General features: G+C 45.4%; 1 protein-coding gene across 4 annotated transcripts in view; it reads right to left on the minus strand.

Annotated features, from left to right (window-relative positions):
* Ttc7b (tetratricopeptide repeat domain 7B) overlaps window positions 1–17,211 on the minus strand; it is a 213,169-nt gene that overhangs the window by 62,227 nt on the left and 133,731 nt on the right. For all 4 annotated transcript variants that reach the window (XM_050151530.1, XM_050151527.1, XM_050151528.1 and 1 more), the window contains 2 exons: window positions 14,278–14,350; window positions 11,545–11,705 (listed from right to left, as the gene is read on the minus strand). In XM_050151530.1, the coding sequence (XP_050007487.1) occupies window positions 11,545–11,705; window positions 14,278–14,350 (234 nt within the window). The remainder of the gene's footprint in view (window positions 1–11,544; window positions 11,706–14,277; window positions 14,351–17,211) is intronic.

Raw genomic sequence — 17,211 nt, forward strand, 5'->3', positions numbered from 1 at the left:
CTTAACTCTAAATCTGTCTGACTTCCAAAGTACTGAACAAGAAGCAGAGGATGATCTCAAATCTTATAATGACACTAAGGAGGAGGTGGGCATAGCACTGTCTACTCCACTACCAAGTATTTAAAACTCCCAAATGCAAGACTGGAGGCAGTACAATGTGGCATAAAGCTCCCTAGCCCCCCACGAGAACTTCCAGCCCAGTGAGGACCACCCTGTGGCCTTGAACTTGAGGAGTTGGGTGCTGGGGCTCTGCCCTAGACTGTCACACACAAGATTCAGTAAAGGGCAGCCACATTTGTGCATGCCTGCTTGGGATTTGCCTTTCACCCCCAAGTCTCAGACATAAAAAATTCTAGGTGTTTGAACACCCCAGTTACTCAAACTTTTACTTTTCATTAAAATTCATTAAATAATATTTTACCTTACTTTGGAAGTTTTCAAAGAATCCCAAGATAAATCATGGAATAAAGACCATGTTTGGCTTAGGGAAGGGCTAAGAAAGGACATACAACTGCCCCAGTGAGGAGCTAGGCCATGTGGAATTGTGAAATTTTATTGTTCCTCATAGGAAATGAGTCTAAGTAACCATTCCTAGGAGGACTCTCTGATCTCTGGGAGTCTGCCCTAGCCTGTGTGACTCTTGCTCACCTTCTCCTGGTCCATTCCCATAAGTCCCAAGTTGGGCTGGGGGGAAGATGAAGCTAAAAGACCCATATTTCAAGATTCAGAAACTTAATATGCTTCACGAAACTTTCTGATCTAGAATATTCAGTGAGGGCGGAGGAGACGGCACTGTGGGTGCTGTGCAAACATGAGCACCCGAGTTTGGATCCCTAGAGCCCACCCAAAGCCAGATGTGATAGCACTTATCTGTAGGCCCAGTGCTCCTAGAGTAGGATGGGAGGCAGAGACAGGAAAATCCCTGTAAGATCATTGGTCAGCTGGGCTGGAGTAGGCAGTGGGAAACAAGGGACCCTGTCTCATACAACATAGAAGGCAAGGACTGCATCTAAAGTGGTCTTCAGTTTCCACTATGCCCTGAGCCACACAGCCCACATTCTCACTCATTCTCATTCTCTCTCTCTCTCTCTCTCTCTCTCTCTCTCTCTCTCTCTCTCTCTCTCTCTCTCTCTCTCTCAAACACACACACACACACACACACACACACAAATTTTAAAAAATTGGAAAGTCTGAGGCTCTAGTTTCCTCCAGCTTGCTAACTGCTTCAAGGAGGAAACATGCGTATTAGCCATCCAAACCTGCCAACTAGGTGTGAGGGCTGCGTTCACGGCAGCTGGTTTAGAAATAAAATGATAGGCACCTGAATCCTTGGGAGCTTGTGCTGCTCTGTGAACTTTTAGAGCCCACATGCCAGGAGCTTTCCTTGGCTTATCTCCTGAACGTGGGCAGGTGCAGAAGCAGCTGTGCAGAGCAGCCTGGGAGGTTTGCTACAGTGGGCCCTGCATGTGGTCCCCCACCTTTCAGAGCTTGGCAGCCCACCTGGAGAGATGGAGCAGGGCTGCTGCAAGGACCTGAAGGAATGCATGCATGCGACACCAGGCAAAGGGAAGACTGGATCTGCAAAGGAGGGGGTGTAGGGTGGGTGGGGAAAGCGCTCAGAAGGAATTTTAAATACAGAAGATGGGTTGGCGCCGGCCCCACTGATGCGAGCGATGTGAGAGATGAAAAGCAGTGTGGCGACGAGGAGAGAGATGAGGATTTGAAGCCAGATGAGTCATTTGGAAACAGGTGTTCCGAAAGAGAAGGCGAAGCAGGCCATGTGCAGCCAGCCGTGTCCAGGAGAAGAACGCCTTCAACCTTCTGAAGGTTCCCATCAAGCCTGAACGAACTCTACCTCTGTTGATGGTCTTCAACATTTCTATGCCTACTATGTGCTGTTTGGAGCCACGGTGGGCCTGGCGAGGATTTCTTAATGGACCAGTGCCAGAGGAACAAACTCACGAACAAACAACTAGCCTGAGGCCCTAGTGTAGCCACTGTGACTGATACCACCAGGGCAGCCTGTGATGCTGGCTTACAGCCATAGGAGAGCCAGAGCTGAGACACAGCCCTGCCATTCCCCTACACAACAGCTGGAAGGAATGAGGTGTCACCCAAGTCACAGGATTGTTTACCAAATACTCCTCGAGGCCTCACTAATTGCAAAGAGTCAGCAAATGACACTCAAGTGATCTGGTTATTCATTTGTTACCCAGGAAGTAATTTCATAGACCATTTGGCTTACCTACCTACTGTACTGATATATATATAATATATATATATATATATATATGATCTCCTATTTATGATCTCAGGGGAAAGAGAAGATACAAGTTTTAAATGCAAAACTAGAAAAGGGCTTAGCAGATTTCTGAATACTTTGTTATTCTGAGTATAGACCAAGACATGTAGCTGCAGAATCTACTGGAAAGATTCTTGGGAAAAACAGAATCTATCTCTCTTCTACCTGCCACGCCCTAGTCGGAATTCACACACCTCTAGATTCCCAGGTAATCCCAGGTGGGTGCAAAGTTAAATTGAAAAAGCACTGCTGTTCACAGCCCCCCCCCCTATCGAAGGACAGACTTGAGTGGTCTGTTCACAGCCCCCCACCCTAAAGGAGGACAGACCCTCAGTGGTCTGTTCACAGCCCCCCACCCTATCGAAGGACAGACTTGAGTGGTCTGTTCACAGCCCCCCACCCTATCGAAGGACAGACTTGAGTGGTCTGTTCACAGCCCCCACCCGAAAGGAGGACAGACTTCAGTGGTCTGTTGAAGAACAGAGGAAAACAGCTGCCCAGGAAAGGGATCCCATGCTTCTTACACTTCGGAAATTCTTGCTGTGCTTATTCATTCCCAGGAGAAATTAATTTATTTATTTAGAATTGAGGGCTTGCTATGTTGCACAGGCTGGTTCCAAACTCCTGGGCTCCTGGGAAGATGGAACTATTGGTATGCACCACATTTGCCTCCAGTGAGACTCTTGGGAGCATGCCTTTACTTCCCAAGCTAGGTGGGAATTCTGCAAACCATTCACACTATGCTCACAACTGTGGGCACCCTAGCTGTGGTATGAAATACATGGTACCTGCCCTTTCAGGGAGAACCCCTGAGCACTTCCTGAGGGATGAGCTAGAACTCTGCCTAGTGCTGCCCACATAGTTACACTGAGGGCCTACCATCCAGCCATGGCCTCCCAGTCCGGGGTGCCATTCAGAGGGGCAGCCATGGTCTCCCAGTCTGGGGCATTATTCAGAGGGGCAGCCATGGTCTCCTGGTCTGGGGCATCATTCAGAGGGGCAGCCATGGTCTCCCGGTCTGGGGCACCATTCAGAGGGGCAGCCATGGTCTCCCAGTCCGGGGCACCATTCAGAGGGGCAGCCATGGTCTCCCGGTCTGGAGCATCATTCATTCAGAGGGGCAGCTATCTCACAGTCCTCCCTTGAATCCGCAGAGCATGGAGCGACTGCCCCACCAGCATGTGGACAGGTTAGGATCCTGAATAGGCTTAGTAAATCATCTTTCAGAGATGAAGAATCAAATGTTTTGCAGAACAGGCAAACCAAAGTCAGGATCAATGGCTGGGAGAGTCTGGCATTATGCCTACCCAAATGGGCATAAATTTAAATGTTTTTGAAATGTGTTCTGGTCCAAATTTCTTTGCCGATACATGACAGCTCAGAGGCTATTCTCAGGTTTTCAAGGGGTTAATCTGGGTGTTTGGTTTTGTCACACACCCAAATGCATTCTGCCTCCTGGCTAGCAGCCAACAGGGGAGGCATGTCTGAGGGCTAGGTTCTCTTCGCTGCAGCAGCTTCTCTGGTGAAGGGTCTACCCACTGGCTCCCTGACAGAAGTGAGCTATTTAACTGCTAAGGAAGTTGTAAAAACATGACCATCTTGACACCCTCAGGGGCTCCAGGAGACATGGCACAATGAGCTAGCATGTCTGGAAGCTCATCAGCTCTCCTGGCTCTGTGGGCTCAGCTGCACCATATCCCCTCACTCTCAGGTCAACTGTCCCAGAAATCAAGACCACACTGATTTGGGAAAACAAAGATTCTTAGTGCCAAAGAATATGTAAGTAGCTGGTTTTTCAGGGCTTAGCTGCCTCTTCTCCTGCCCTGGGAGGGGCAGGGCTGGGGACAGAGCCAACCTGACGATGTGCTGCACACCTGTGACCCTAAGTCCCTCCTCTATGATGGACCATATCCCTTACATGTTGCCTCTTAGTTCAACTGGAATACGTCCTTAGCCACCTAGAAGTATTTTAGAGCAAACAACGGACACAAATCACCTCAAGGCATGGCAGTTTGCCTCATTATTGGCTTCTGTTTCGGTAACTGATCTCAGTTTGAATTCTGGAGCCGTGGTGCCTAAGCTGGAAGCGACCTGCCCAGATTGAACTGAAAACACCTCTGGAATCACACTGCCACCATCATTACGACCACCTTCAGTTCCTGCTTTAGTGATGGCAGCCGCTGAATGTTATGCTACCCTCAAAACAACGGGGTCTACAAATACAGGCAGGACTCCTTTCTATGGGCTGTGGCTGGACAGCATGAGACATCAAGGGGGCAAAGTGAGAGGGAGGCAGAGAAGCTGCCCTCAGGTCCTATACAGGGAGTGGTAAGCAATGCCCTTGGCCCAGCAATCACAGAGAAAGTAACAGGCAGACTCTCCCCAAGGCTCCCAAGCCGCTGTGCAGGGCTGTGGGCTCCAGCTGCTTACAGTACAGCGCCTCAGGTCTGTGGCATGCTGAGCACGGTGGGCAAGGCACTGCAGACAACAGTGTCCAGAAAGTACACTGTGTGAGTATGAAGGTGACTCTTGGGATTACTAACTGACCCTAGGAAAATTAGCGGTCTTGAAAAGGAAAATATTAAATCAACTTTCTGGGTGCTGACTAGAAAGGGGTGGCTTCGATGCCGACCTTCTTGCCTCAGGCTGACTTCTCCCAGATCTGCTGAATAGACCTGACCTTCAACTGCCAAGGAGACAGGTCTTGAAGGAAATAAACATTTTCCTAAAAGGGGGGCTCTTCTGGAAAGGGCACAAGATACTTGAGGAATTTAAATCAGAAGTGCCTGGCTAGGTGAACATGGGGAAAGAGGTGTAGGGAGTACCACCCATCCCATTGGGGATGTCTGCACCTAGCTATGCAGGATAGAGTCCTCCTGAACCCCCCAAACAAATACAGCTGTAAACACTCTCCCAGTCTTCCCAGTCTTTGATTGGAAACGCTGTGTTGGCCTCTGAGCCATTCATTTGTCAATAGACTGGGGTCCTACTCCTAACAAGCATCCAAGTTTACCAAAGACCTCACCACAAACCCAGACCTCCCAGAGAGGTGACACATGTCAGGATACTAACTGGGATATGTCACCTGGGCTCAGCAAGTCTACTCTGAAAGAAGGCGGGCTTAATGATCCAGACACTAACACTTCCTAGTCATCTAATTCTGAAGAATACTTACTAGAAGCCATCCTATAGCCAAACACATCAACAATAAAATAAAAGAAAGTTGTTTTAATAAAGGTAGTAACACACATAGTATAAAATTTGCCGTTTTAGCTATTTTCAAGTATATGGTTCTGTGGCATTCAAGTTCATTCACAATGCAGTGCCACCATCCATCAGCCATCTCCAGACCTTGTGTGTGTGCATGCAGAGGCTGGAGGTCAACCTCAGTTGTCCTTCCTCAGCTGCTCTAGACCTTGTTTTAGTGACAGGGTCTAGCACTGGCTTGGAACTCACTGACTGGGATGACTGGCCAGTGGGAGCTGCCTGTCTCCACTTTTTCAATGCAGGGATTACAAAGATCACATACGGCCTTTGTAAAGTATTTTATGTGTATGGGTGTTTTGCCTACATGCATGTCTGTGCCCCACATGTGTGGAAGCCTGCAGAGGCCAGAAAGGAACTGGAGTTACAGAAGTTGTGAGCCATCATGCAGATGCTGGGAATTGAACCCTGGTCGTCTAGGATGGCAGCTAGTGCTCTTAACCACTGAGCCATCTCTTTAGCACTACATAGTTTCTTATGTGGGTTCCAGAGACCGAATTCAAGTGCTTATGTTTTTGTAGCAAGCACTTTACTAACTGAACTATCTCTCTAGCCTCCAGAACGCTTCATTTTGCAAAGCAGTCTGTATCCTTTAAACAGTAACTTCCCTGCTCCCCGTCCCTCTCCTTCCTGCCCTGAAACAAACATGGTTATGCAACTCTCCAGCAGTTTGTCTGAAGTTTGATTTTTTTTTCCTGTTTAAGTGGAGTACATACTCACACTCACTCATGTACTGTTTATTAGTGAGGTCATCGGATCGAGAGCACTTTTATGAAACCATCAGATGTTGGGCAAAGCACAAGAAAGTGACTTTTCAAAATTTTCAGATACAAGTTTGGATCTTTATGGTGGGTGGACAGTTTCAGGTGTTTTCAACTAAAAACACACATCTCTCCAGGTCGGAGGACACAGCGCTTCTAAAACACCTTCCTCTGCAAGGATCCCTCATCCTCACACCTGGGGAGATTTTTCAGGTAGTCATGATTTTTTTTACACTAGTGGAAACTATGTGAGAAGATCTGGACACAAAACATTCATACAGTCAGCTATGACCGCTATATTCACACACCACATTGTGGGAGGCATGATGAAAGATGGATCTGGAGAGACGGCTCAGTGGTTTACAGTACTTGCTGTTTTTCTGAGCATCCACATGGGGACTTACAACCATCTGTAACAACAGTTCCTGGGATCTAACCTCCTCTTATAGCCTCTGTGGGCACCAGAACATACATGGTTCATTTACATGTATGCAGGCAAATACTCATATGCATAAAATAAAAAATAGTAAGACTTGCCTACATATTCTCAAAGGACCTCAGTTTAAGTTAAAACCTCCTCTTGAGCAGTGTTTTGATTAGTGATTACAGAGACCATCACTGTACCTGAGCTGAGTAATGACATAATCAATGTGCCCCTTAAATTTGCCTTCGATAGGATGCTGGACCTAAGGAAGATAGATGGCTGTGTACCTTATGGATCTTGACCTGCAGAAACTCAAAGAATGTCCCGGTGGGCTGCTCCTTAGTGTCATCTTAATATAACAATTCTAACCTTACACAAATTGCTCTGACGTGTTCAAAAAATAAAAAGGAAGCATTCCATATCATTTAGGAAGCCCGGCCTAACCCAATTATAGCCAAAATATGATGGGGATATAAAAGCAAACAAAATTACAGGCTATTTTGAATATAAACATAAATTGGTCAAGGATAAGCTTATCACAATCAAAATGGCATTATTAATCAATTAAATTTATCAATCAATTTAACTAATCATTTAGAAGTTGGCCAAGGAAATCCATAAGAAGTTAGCTTATCACAACCAAAATGGTATTATTATAAGACATAGCTATAATACATTTAAAAATATCAATACAATATTCATAGATTAAAGGAGTCAAGTCATACAATCATCTCAGTTGATGCAGAAAAACCATTTTATAAAATTCAGTATCATTTTTGATTAATAAAAACATTTCTGCCGGACAGTGGTGGCTCATGTTTTTAATCCCAGCACTCGGGAAGCAGAGACAGGTGGATCTCTGTGTGTTTGAGGCCAGCCTGGTCTACAAAGTGAGTTCCAGGACAGCCAGGGCAGTTACACAGAGAAACCCTGTCTTGAAAACCAAAACAAAACCAAACTAAAGCAAAACAAAAGACCATTTCTTAGCAAATGAGGAATAAGGAAACATCCTCTATCTCTTAAACAGTATCTGTAAAAACTCTGTAATAAGCATAAATTTCTGATGGCAAACAGTGAAGGAGTTCCATTCAAATGTGCTCAAGGTCCTAATACAGTGAGGTCAGGTAAAAAAAAAAAAACAAGAGTTTAGGGAAAATATAATTTTAATTATTTCTAATAAAATTATCTAAGTACTAATTCCAAACTAATTGATATATGTTATTTGACTTATTAAGAATTAAACTGGACTAAGAAAATATACAAAAGTCAGTTCCCATTCTATACTCTAGCAGCATGTAGGTAACAAATCAGATTAAAAACATTTTACAGGGGCTGGAGAGATGGCTCAGTGGTTAAGAGCACTGGCTGCTCTTCTAGGGGACCTGGGTTCAATTCCCAGCACCCACATGTCAGCTCACAACTGTCTGAAGATCCAATTGCAGGGGATCTGACACCTTCACACAATACACATAAAACAAAGTTAAATATTAAATAAACCATAAAAAAAAGAACTGGGGTTTGATCTCCAGTTTCAAAAAAAAAAAAAAAAACCAAATACATTTTACAAATATAAATTGTATATAAAAAAACTAAAAGATTTTATAGGGAATTAAGAATAGTCCTAGTAAAACATGAACAAAATATTTATGAAGAAAACCGCAAAACCTCATAAGGATATGTTTTATTTGTGACAGTCTCACTATCCCCTTGGCTTGCCTTTAAATCCTGGTCCTCCTGCCCCTACCTCCCAAATGATGGGGTTAGAGTGACCCAAAATGTCTAACTTTCATAAAGATGATATTATTACCCTTTAAGATTCAAAGTACTTCCCAAAGTGTCACCTTGGGGAGCAAGCCTTAACACAATAATCTTTGGAGGACACGCCTGTAAGCCAAAGCATGTGGTATATGCTTTGGTCATGGTTTGTGTGTCTAAGTGTTCAGGTGTTGGAAGCTTGATCTTCAGTGTGGCGAAGGTAGAAAGTGGTGGAACCTAGTACAAGGTAATTATGTCACTGGGGGCTCTACCCTTCTGAGTAAGTGACGTAATCCTTACAAGACCTTGGTTAATTTTCTTGTGAACAGCCTGCTGTAACAGTGCAAGGCTGGACCAGTTCCGTTCTCTTGACTCATGTTCACACTGTGACTTCTCATTTGTGCATGTGTTCTCTCCGTGTACCATCTACTATGTAACAGATATGATGAAGTCAGGGGGCCCCCATCAAAGACGTGCAACATCTACACCGAGCCCCTGGACCTCTAGATAAATATATAAGTAAATCTATTTTTTTCACAAATGTTAACACAGCTTCAGATCTTTTTTTTTTCTTTTTTGTTATAGTAATGGAGAACAGAACAGTGCAGATGGGGTAACACTGGAGGACCAGCTGCTTCTGTGAGAACCTTCAACTATCTTATCTGACAGACAGGGCTGACCCTAGTGGAAGGACGTTCATTCCTAGGGAATAAGTACAAACATAATATCAACTATGCGGTTGTTACTATCAGTGGGTTAGGGATAAAAGAAACTAGAGGAAACCCTAGGCTGAAACAAAATGGAGTCACTCTTGTTTAGGTTGGTATTAACAGGCTTTACCCAGGCCAGCAGGAAACCACAGGACCCACATTTGGTCTCAACTTTCAGTAATATTCTTACTAAAATAAGAATACTGAAACGTATTCTTACTAAAACCTGGGGAGAAGTTCTGATCACAAAGGAAGAACACGAATATCAGAAGTGAACACGTCATGGGCTGTTCTTAGGCCTGCTGCCATGCGCTTTCTCTAGCTCACAGCTTAGCATTGGAATAACAGACTTGCCGTCCTAAACATCTCCACTGCTGCTGCTTATTCCTATGGCTTGAAGAGCTGTCAGCTGCTGTCACCTGGAGGCATCACCACGGCAGCCATCACTGTTTACTGCTTCCTGTGCAGTGTGGCTGGTGGTCTAGGAAGCTCCTCAACAGTGCTGGAGTGCAGGATCTAATGAGCAGAGTGGGCGTGCACACACACAGGACAGGAGGCAGGAATCACAGGAGGGTACATTATAAGCACTGATAAGAGAGATCAAATTAAACTGTATCACGTTGTACTTTACTACTTTATCGAGATGGAGAAAGGACCAAACACTTTTTAAAGTAATTTAAATACTTTGAGATTCTACAGGGAGAGACGTCTTGGGATAAAATCCAGAAATATACAGGTATCCCAAGAGCAAGTCTTAGATGTGCAAGAAGCAAAACTGTAGCAAAGATTTTTAGTTTACTCTGTAAAAAGCTGAGCCTACAGAAGCAAACTCCAGTCAGAGGCTTCCTGGATTATAAGAAGACAGCTCTGGCTGGGGAGAGGAGAAGCACCCTTTCCTTGAAGACAAGGAAATGTTTGTACTGGAAATGTGTAAACCAATTTTCCAAGAGGAGATGAAAAAGCGCCGATTAGAACCCCCAGGAGGGGATGAGGCAGGAGATCAAGCCAGCATTGGCCCGTTTATATGCTGCTGCTGCACTTCTGAGGTAGAGAGAAAGCAGGGCCACCTTCCACATTCCTTCCCTTCTCCCGGTGCTCCCCGACCCCCAAGCAGTCCCCACCCTGTTACTGGATCTGCAGCCATGCAGACAATTGGAACCCTCCAGCCTGTTGGGGTGTTTACTACTCTTGGCCACTGTGTACTGGTAACTAAGCACCACTGAGGATAAAATGGTAACTCAGTAGCCCAGAAGACAATGTTCTCCACAAAGCCTAACCACCAGGATTCAAAGGAACCCACATCCGTTGGCTCAATAAAAAATGTGACTCAGAGGACAGATGTGATGGACAGGCAGTTTCAAGCCTGGGGCTGCTTACAGTGACAATTCTTATATATGTATAGTTATTAACTTATCCAAGGAATTGTATTTCCTAGAGATTAACCTAGGCTCAGAGACGTAAAGTACCCTGATCCAAGTTACAGGATAATCACCCACAGCCTGTGGGAGCTCTCAAGGGACACAGGACAAACAGTCTCCAAAGCAACACTTCCCCATACTCCAGCCACTGGAGCGTAACAGGATTCTGTCACAGCCAAGTGCACTGGTATTAGTATTTACAATATTTTTCTTGAGCATGAGACTCTTAATCTCAGAGTCGTGGGTTCAACCCCCACGTTGGGTGACATTTGTTGACAAAGGGTTTCTGTCCTGCCCGGTTTCCGCATTTGTTAAGTCCCAAAGAAATCACACAGAGGTCTATATTAATGATAAACTGATTGTCCCATTAGCTCAGGCTTATTAACTCTTATAACTTATATTAACCCATTATTCTTATCTATGTTAGCCACATGGCTTAGTACCTTTTTCAGCAGGGCAATCACATCTTACTTCTTCTGTGATTGGGACAGGATTCGGGAGAAATGGGCTTCTTCCTTCCCAGAATTCTGTTCTCACTGCCTGCCTCTACTTCCTGTCTGGTTGTCCCACCTATACTTCCTGCCTGGCTACTGGCCAATCAGCGTTTATTTAAAACATAATTGACAGAATATAGACAACTGTCCTGTGCCAGAAAACTATTAAAAGATTCACCCACCATCTTGGTACAATCGTCTGTGCTCCAGGGCACACAGAAGGGAAGAGCAGGTGAGGGTGACTTGAGGCACATCGTGGGTAACTAGGAAACGGGGTGGGGTGGAGGTGGGGCAACAGAGATTCTCTGTCCTCCTTGAGTGTTCATGAAGATCTCACATTTGACAGAGGAGAAAGAGGGAGAGTGAAGCTCATCCAGTAACTCCAGAGTAGGGGAGATCAATGTGGGATTACTTACATAAAATTTTCTGGGTATTCACTCAGGGCCATGTCAATGATGTTGAGAGCATCATGGTAGTGTTTCTGGGCTGACAACAGGAGAGCGAGGAGGTGCAGGGAGTTGGCATCATCACCTTGGAGTTGAAGAGCTTGACGGACATACCCAAGAGCTTCTGGTATCTGGTTTAAAACAAGACCAAAAGGAATGCTTAAATGGTTCCTCAGAAAGGGGCCTGGTTACAGAAGGTGCATTGTGAGCGGTTTTACATTGTAGGGGCCGACCTCATGGCATCCCCAGGACACTGGCCAAACAAGGGAGCACATCCTCTTCAGCAGTAATAGGGCTGATGAGGGAACTGAGAGACCACTTCTCTAGTTAACTGTCCACATGCTCTTCCATCTCTCTGGAGAAACACTTTCTCACTTTTGTTCCCCACAGAACCAATGTACTTTTGATTATGTCTAAGATGCAAACAGAGATGCAGGCAAGCTACCAAGGGTTCTTAGTGGAATTAAACTGCCTTAGCTGAATCACTCTCCCCTTTCATAACATTATTGAAATTAAAATACTTCATAGGCCACGAAACCTTTAACAGAACTTTCTAAGGACCAGATGTCTTACTCTACTGGACATGAAGGAAATATGCAAACAAACAAAACCCCACACCTTTCCAAACTACATCCCAAAATAATTGGAGACAAGAAACAAATTACAGGGCCACTTGCAAAGCAGATGTATCCAAATTTAAGCAGGTTCAGGCACAGCATTAACCATGAATGCAACAGCTGTTCAACATGTTCTTGTGTAAGTAGCGTGTACATGTGCACTTGCCTGTAGATGTGCATGCTAAGGTTGTCACGGGGTGCTTTCTCTCTCCTTCTCCAGCTTCAGTTTTTGAGGCAAGTTTCTCAATGAACTCAGAACTCCCAGAATCCACCTGTGTCTGCCCCACAGTGCTGTGGTTAGAGATGTGTTCTGTATCTGGCTATCATGTGAGTGCCAGGGAGCAGAACCTTACCCACTAGCCATCTAGTGTCATCCAGCTTCACAACACGGTCTTTAATGAAGATTAAACGGGCATGGAGCCCAGGGTTACATGTACAGTAGGTATTTGAGCACGTTAGATTTCAGGTTTAACAGAAAGGACAAGCTGAAGTTAGATTTTAAAGCAGACCTGGGGACAGAGGCATCTAACTTATCTGCACAAGGGACTCTGTGTGGCTTCCAACTCTGCCCTTCAGCTCTCCTCTCACTTCCCAAATCTTCAGGAATCTCAGCCCTTAGGAGAATCTCTGACTTCCTTTTCCAGAGCCCCCTGGTTTTCCACTCTGAACTGCAGTTTCACATGGATCTATGCCTTAAGTGCTGGCTACGGAGGCTCCCTTCTTTGGAACCCTAGAGCTGTCAGTGCTACGCTCATGCTTCAGTGGCAGGGAAGAAGTTCAGGTACAGAGAGGTGAGCTGCTGAGTGATGGAAAAGGGGGGACTCTGGCTGTTCTGATCCTTCTCTACCCTCTCTAGGAGGGCCATGACCTCTGTCCCAGGTAGCGGGGACACATTCACTTAGAGCCCTGGCGATTCAACACTCATGCCTATAATCCTTGTGGATGAGTTGCACCCATAAGTCTCCTTCTACTTATCCACTGTCTACAGAACAGCCTCCTGCATGATCATTCCTCAGCTTGAAGTAGGGAGGCCAAGGCAGCTATCCTCACGGTGCTGCTGGTTTGTAGGGATGGGCAAATATTTAGGGATAGAGATGGGGCTCAAAAGGATATCTTTAGAAGGGAGTAGATGCAGGGTTCAGAGCTGGCTCCTTCATTAAAAAACTCTTACTGGGTGTCAAACACATACCAGCAGCGTTCAAGTGCCAAGGCTAGGCAATGACAATGGCAGACATGGTCCTCCCTTCCTGATCTCAAGTGAAAAGGACTGATATTTTATAAGGAAAATGAGGAGGTGAAGGGAAAACAGATGATCAGTGCTCAGCCCACCTCTGCTGCAGTGGCAGCTCCTAACCAGTCCAGCTGTGACCACATTCCGCCAGGTAACAAACCTCTCTAGGGCAGGTATCTTGGCTTGCTGTGTTTCCAGGATGCCAATGGCAGCTACTTCTTAACACCATTCTAAGGCAACTGGGAAGCCTCTGGGGAATGACATCTTGAGCCAACCTCTGATTCACCCTTCCAGTGTGCACTCAGGAATGTGCTGGGGTCACCACCAGTGTCTTGCACCTGGTGGGCTAGCAAGCATATGGGTGCCGTTTCTAGAACAGCTGGGAGGGAATGAGGGTACTAGAATGTGAAAGGCAGCTCAAGCTGCCTTTGGGAAGATGAAGCTAGCAAGGCTTGGCCTTCCAGCAAGAACATGCAACCGTGGAAACACTCATATCGTTTATGCATTTTAGAAGATCTGGTGTCTCTTGATACCTTCTAGCATTTTCCAGTTAAGCACAGATACCCCGTGACAGTCAGGTTCCAATCAGTGACTAAATTTCCACCATGAAACTCAGCACTGGGTTCCATGACCCCATTACTGTTAGCATCAAAGGCCCTTTGGTGAGCCCTGGAATCAGGGTACATGCCGTGTTGCCATCTGACTCCAGGCTGGGCCTTTGTGGATTTACTCTCAGTAGTACAGCCTAGGCCGTCTATCTTCACAGCACATGCTCAAACTCTCTGGAACCCCAGGGTCTTTTCTGGGAGGAGCTGGGGTCCTCCGAGAGCAGCATCAGACATTATAGACACTGACCTGTCTGGAGATGGCGAGCTGCAGAGCCAGGTAGAAAGCTGCTTGGTGGTCTGTAGGTGACAGGCTGTGGGCCCTGGAAAAGTATTCACTGCTGTTAGAGCACGAGGCCACCTGTGCGTGCCCATCACAAGTTCTCCGCACATCTGCATTTTGGTGTCAAAGTCTCATTGTCAGCTGAATTATGTATCATTTCCCTGACCCTTCCCCAATACCGCTAATGAATGTTACACAAGCTGACCACCACACACAGATTATGTTTTAATACGAAATAGGAAAATTAAATTAAAATGAATTGGAATATGTGTTTGGTTCTTGTCCAGAGCCTAAAATGGCCATAGAGGTTCCCAGACTCTGTGAAGGGGCCTAGAGACAGGTAATCAATCCCCAGACCCCGAGGCCTGGCCTTCTCAACAGATGCTTCCCCTTAGCCAAACAGAAGCCAGTGTCATTCTGGGTCGTGATAAAAACAACTAACAGGCTGTGGGCCCTGAAAAAGTATTCACCCTTTTCTAACATAAACCCATGGCCAGATGATGGCTACTTTGGTTAAGTTTGGTGTGGCCTTAACGCTACTTCATCCAAATTTCTGGATTTCAGAAAAAGCCATATGAAAATCAAAGACCAGTTTTGCTTATAAAATGAGGTTTGGGTTTTTGTGAACCAGAAGGAGGAAAGAAAGACACCCATTTACTCTGTAAGGAGTCTACTAAATTCCATGCAGCTCCCTAATTGTGTTCCTCTAACTATGTTGTGTGACAGTGTGGTTGGACACTTGGCTTGGCTCCACCCACTGGTCCTGGCTGCTGGATGCAGAGGCTGCTTGGGCTAACAGGCTGCAAGAGTAACCTTCTTTGGCTTTTATGTGGAACTTCATGCATTTCATCAGAAGCAATTCAAAATGTGATAGTGTACAGAACCTACTTCTGCTTTTAACAGTCTGGTAGGAAGAGAAAAACAAACTTAACTTCCATAAAAGGAGCATGGAGCAGACTAATCACAAAGTGTGGTCCTGGATAGCAAACCATCTCTGCTTTGACAGCATTCTGTGATCAAAAGAGGGACTTTCACCAGCCGACAGCAAGTTCAAGATGAAACAGAAACTGAAATTATTATGGAGTCATCTGCGGCCAACTCACCAAAGTTTTCTAGAGACATTGGTCTTTTACGTAATCGTCAGACTTCCACGGGAAAAGAAAAAGACACATGATGTGCACGACCCAGAAAGCATGCCAAATACATGAACTTGGGCACTGTTTGGGCAAATGCTGTACTATATGCATAACTGGGGTTTGCTCTTTCCTTAGTATTTTAATTTACTTAAAAATAGTTTTTATTATTATTTGTGTGTGTGTTGTACACATGTGTGCTGGTAGGCTTGCCTGTGAGTGCACATCTGGAGGACAGAAGCCTCTGTTCTATTGTTCTTGTTCTTCATACTTTTTTTTTTTTTGAGGCCTCATCTTTCCCTGAACTATGACTAGAATGACTGGCCACTGAGCCACAGGGATCCCGACTCTGCCTCCTCAGCACCGGGATTAAGGAGATGCATCACCACATCAAGCTTTTATGTGAGTGCTGGGAATCAAATCAGGTTCTCATGCCCGTGCAACGAGCATTTGTTAATATCAACTGGGGAGTCCTGGGGAACCCTTCCTAGCAGCCCCTCGACAGGCCACAACCTTTGGGCTTTACTGGCCTGGGTTTAAGCGATGGCGGCTGAGCATTCACTAGAGCTGTCTCCACTGCATTCCAGCTCGCATGGATGACACGCCCTGGCTCTCCACGCAAGAGTAATGAGAGGAATTTTCTTTGGTGCTTATGGATGAGGTGAAAATGTCATGGTTTCTGTCTTTCCCAATTATCCAGTGAAAATGGGTAAAAGATGGATTATGAAGAAACATTTATTATGCAGAGTAATTTATTTTATCTCGTCTTCTTTCAAAAATAAAAAGGCCAGGTTCCTACAGCCATCAAAAATAATTTGTCAGAACTGTAATTTTTCTCAGCCCAGTTTGTATTTTTCCACAAAGTAAGTCAAATCATGGTTGCTTCTATCCAGTGCCAACTAAGTGAGAAGCTGGCAGCTGCTCTGGTGAATGCCGAGTGTGGATGGTGACCGCTATGGGCAGAGGATTGTGGGGCACTAACCACAGGCCTGGAAAAGAAACAAACTGGAAGAGCTAGCAATTCTGCCATTTCCAGAGAGCATTATGGTGACTTCTAAAGAATTTCCACTGAGGCTAATAATGAGACTCCGCCGGCCTGTTTCTATTGAAGCACACCTTAAAACATGCGTTTTAAGTGACTTACTTGCACAATTTTGTTAATGAATGAAACTGACTACTTTAGCAAAAGAAAGGGAGTGGGAAATAGCAAATAAAACAAGAAAATCTAAGTGGGGTTCACCCCCTGTAGATGCCACACACCTTGCTTCGGTTGTGTGGGACAGCTCCAGCAGCTAAGCTTCCTGGCACAAGGGCCCTTTGGTATGCTTACTGCTACTTTGCTCAATAAGCACCAAGTGCCCATGAAGCTGCAGGTCTGAAAACTCTACATGAATCTAAAGCAGCTCCACAAGCCATCCTCATGTAGACAACACAGGTTGCTAAAAGAAACTCAGACAACCTAAAATCTATCACAGTGATGCTCACAGTGCCTCTACTGATAAAGCACCTATATCTTAAAGAATTCAGTTCTTCTTCCATGACAAAGATGGGTATCTATTCTTCTCCCATGAATAGATAAGTATCTATTCATCCATCATCCTACCTGCCATCTACCCATCTATGTACCCATCCATCCACCTCTCCCATCTACCAACCTAGCAGACTCTCCATCTACCTATTCTTCCTCTGCCCACTCACTCTGCCCACTCACTCTTCCATCCACCCATCCATCCACCCATCCATCCACCCACCCACCTATCTGCTAATC

This window comes from Alexandromys fortis, unplaced genomic scaffold, assembly GCF_014885135.2.
Source record: "Alexandromys fortis isolate MF-2015 unplaced genomic scaffold, M_Fortis_MF-2015_v1.1 scaffold_63, whole genome shotgun sequence".
Classification (NCBI taxonomy): Eukaryota; Metazoa; Chordata; class Mammalia; order Rodentia; family Cricetidae; genus Alexandromys; species Alexandromys fortis.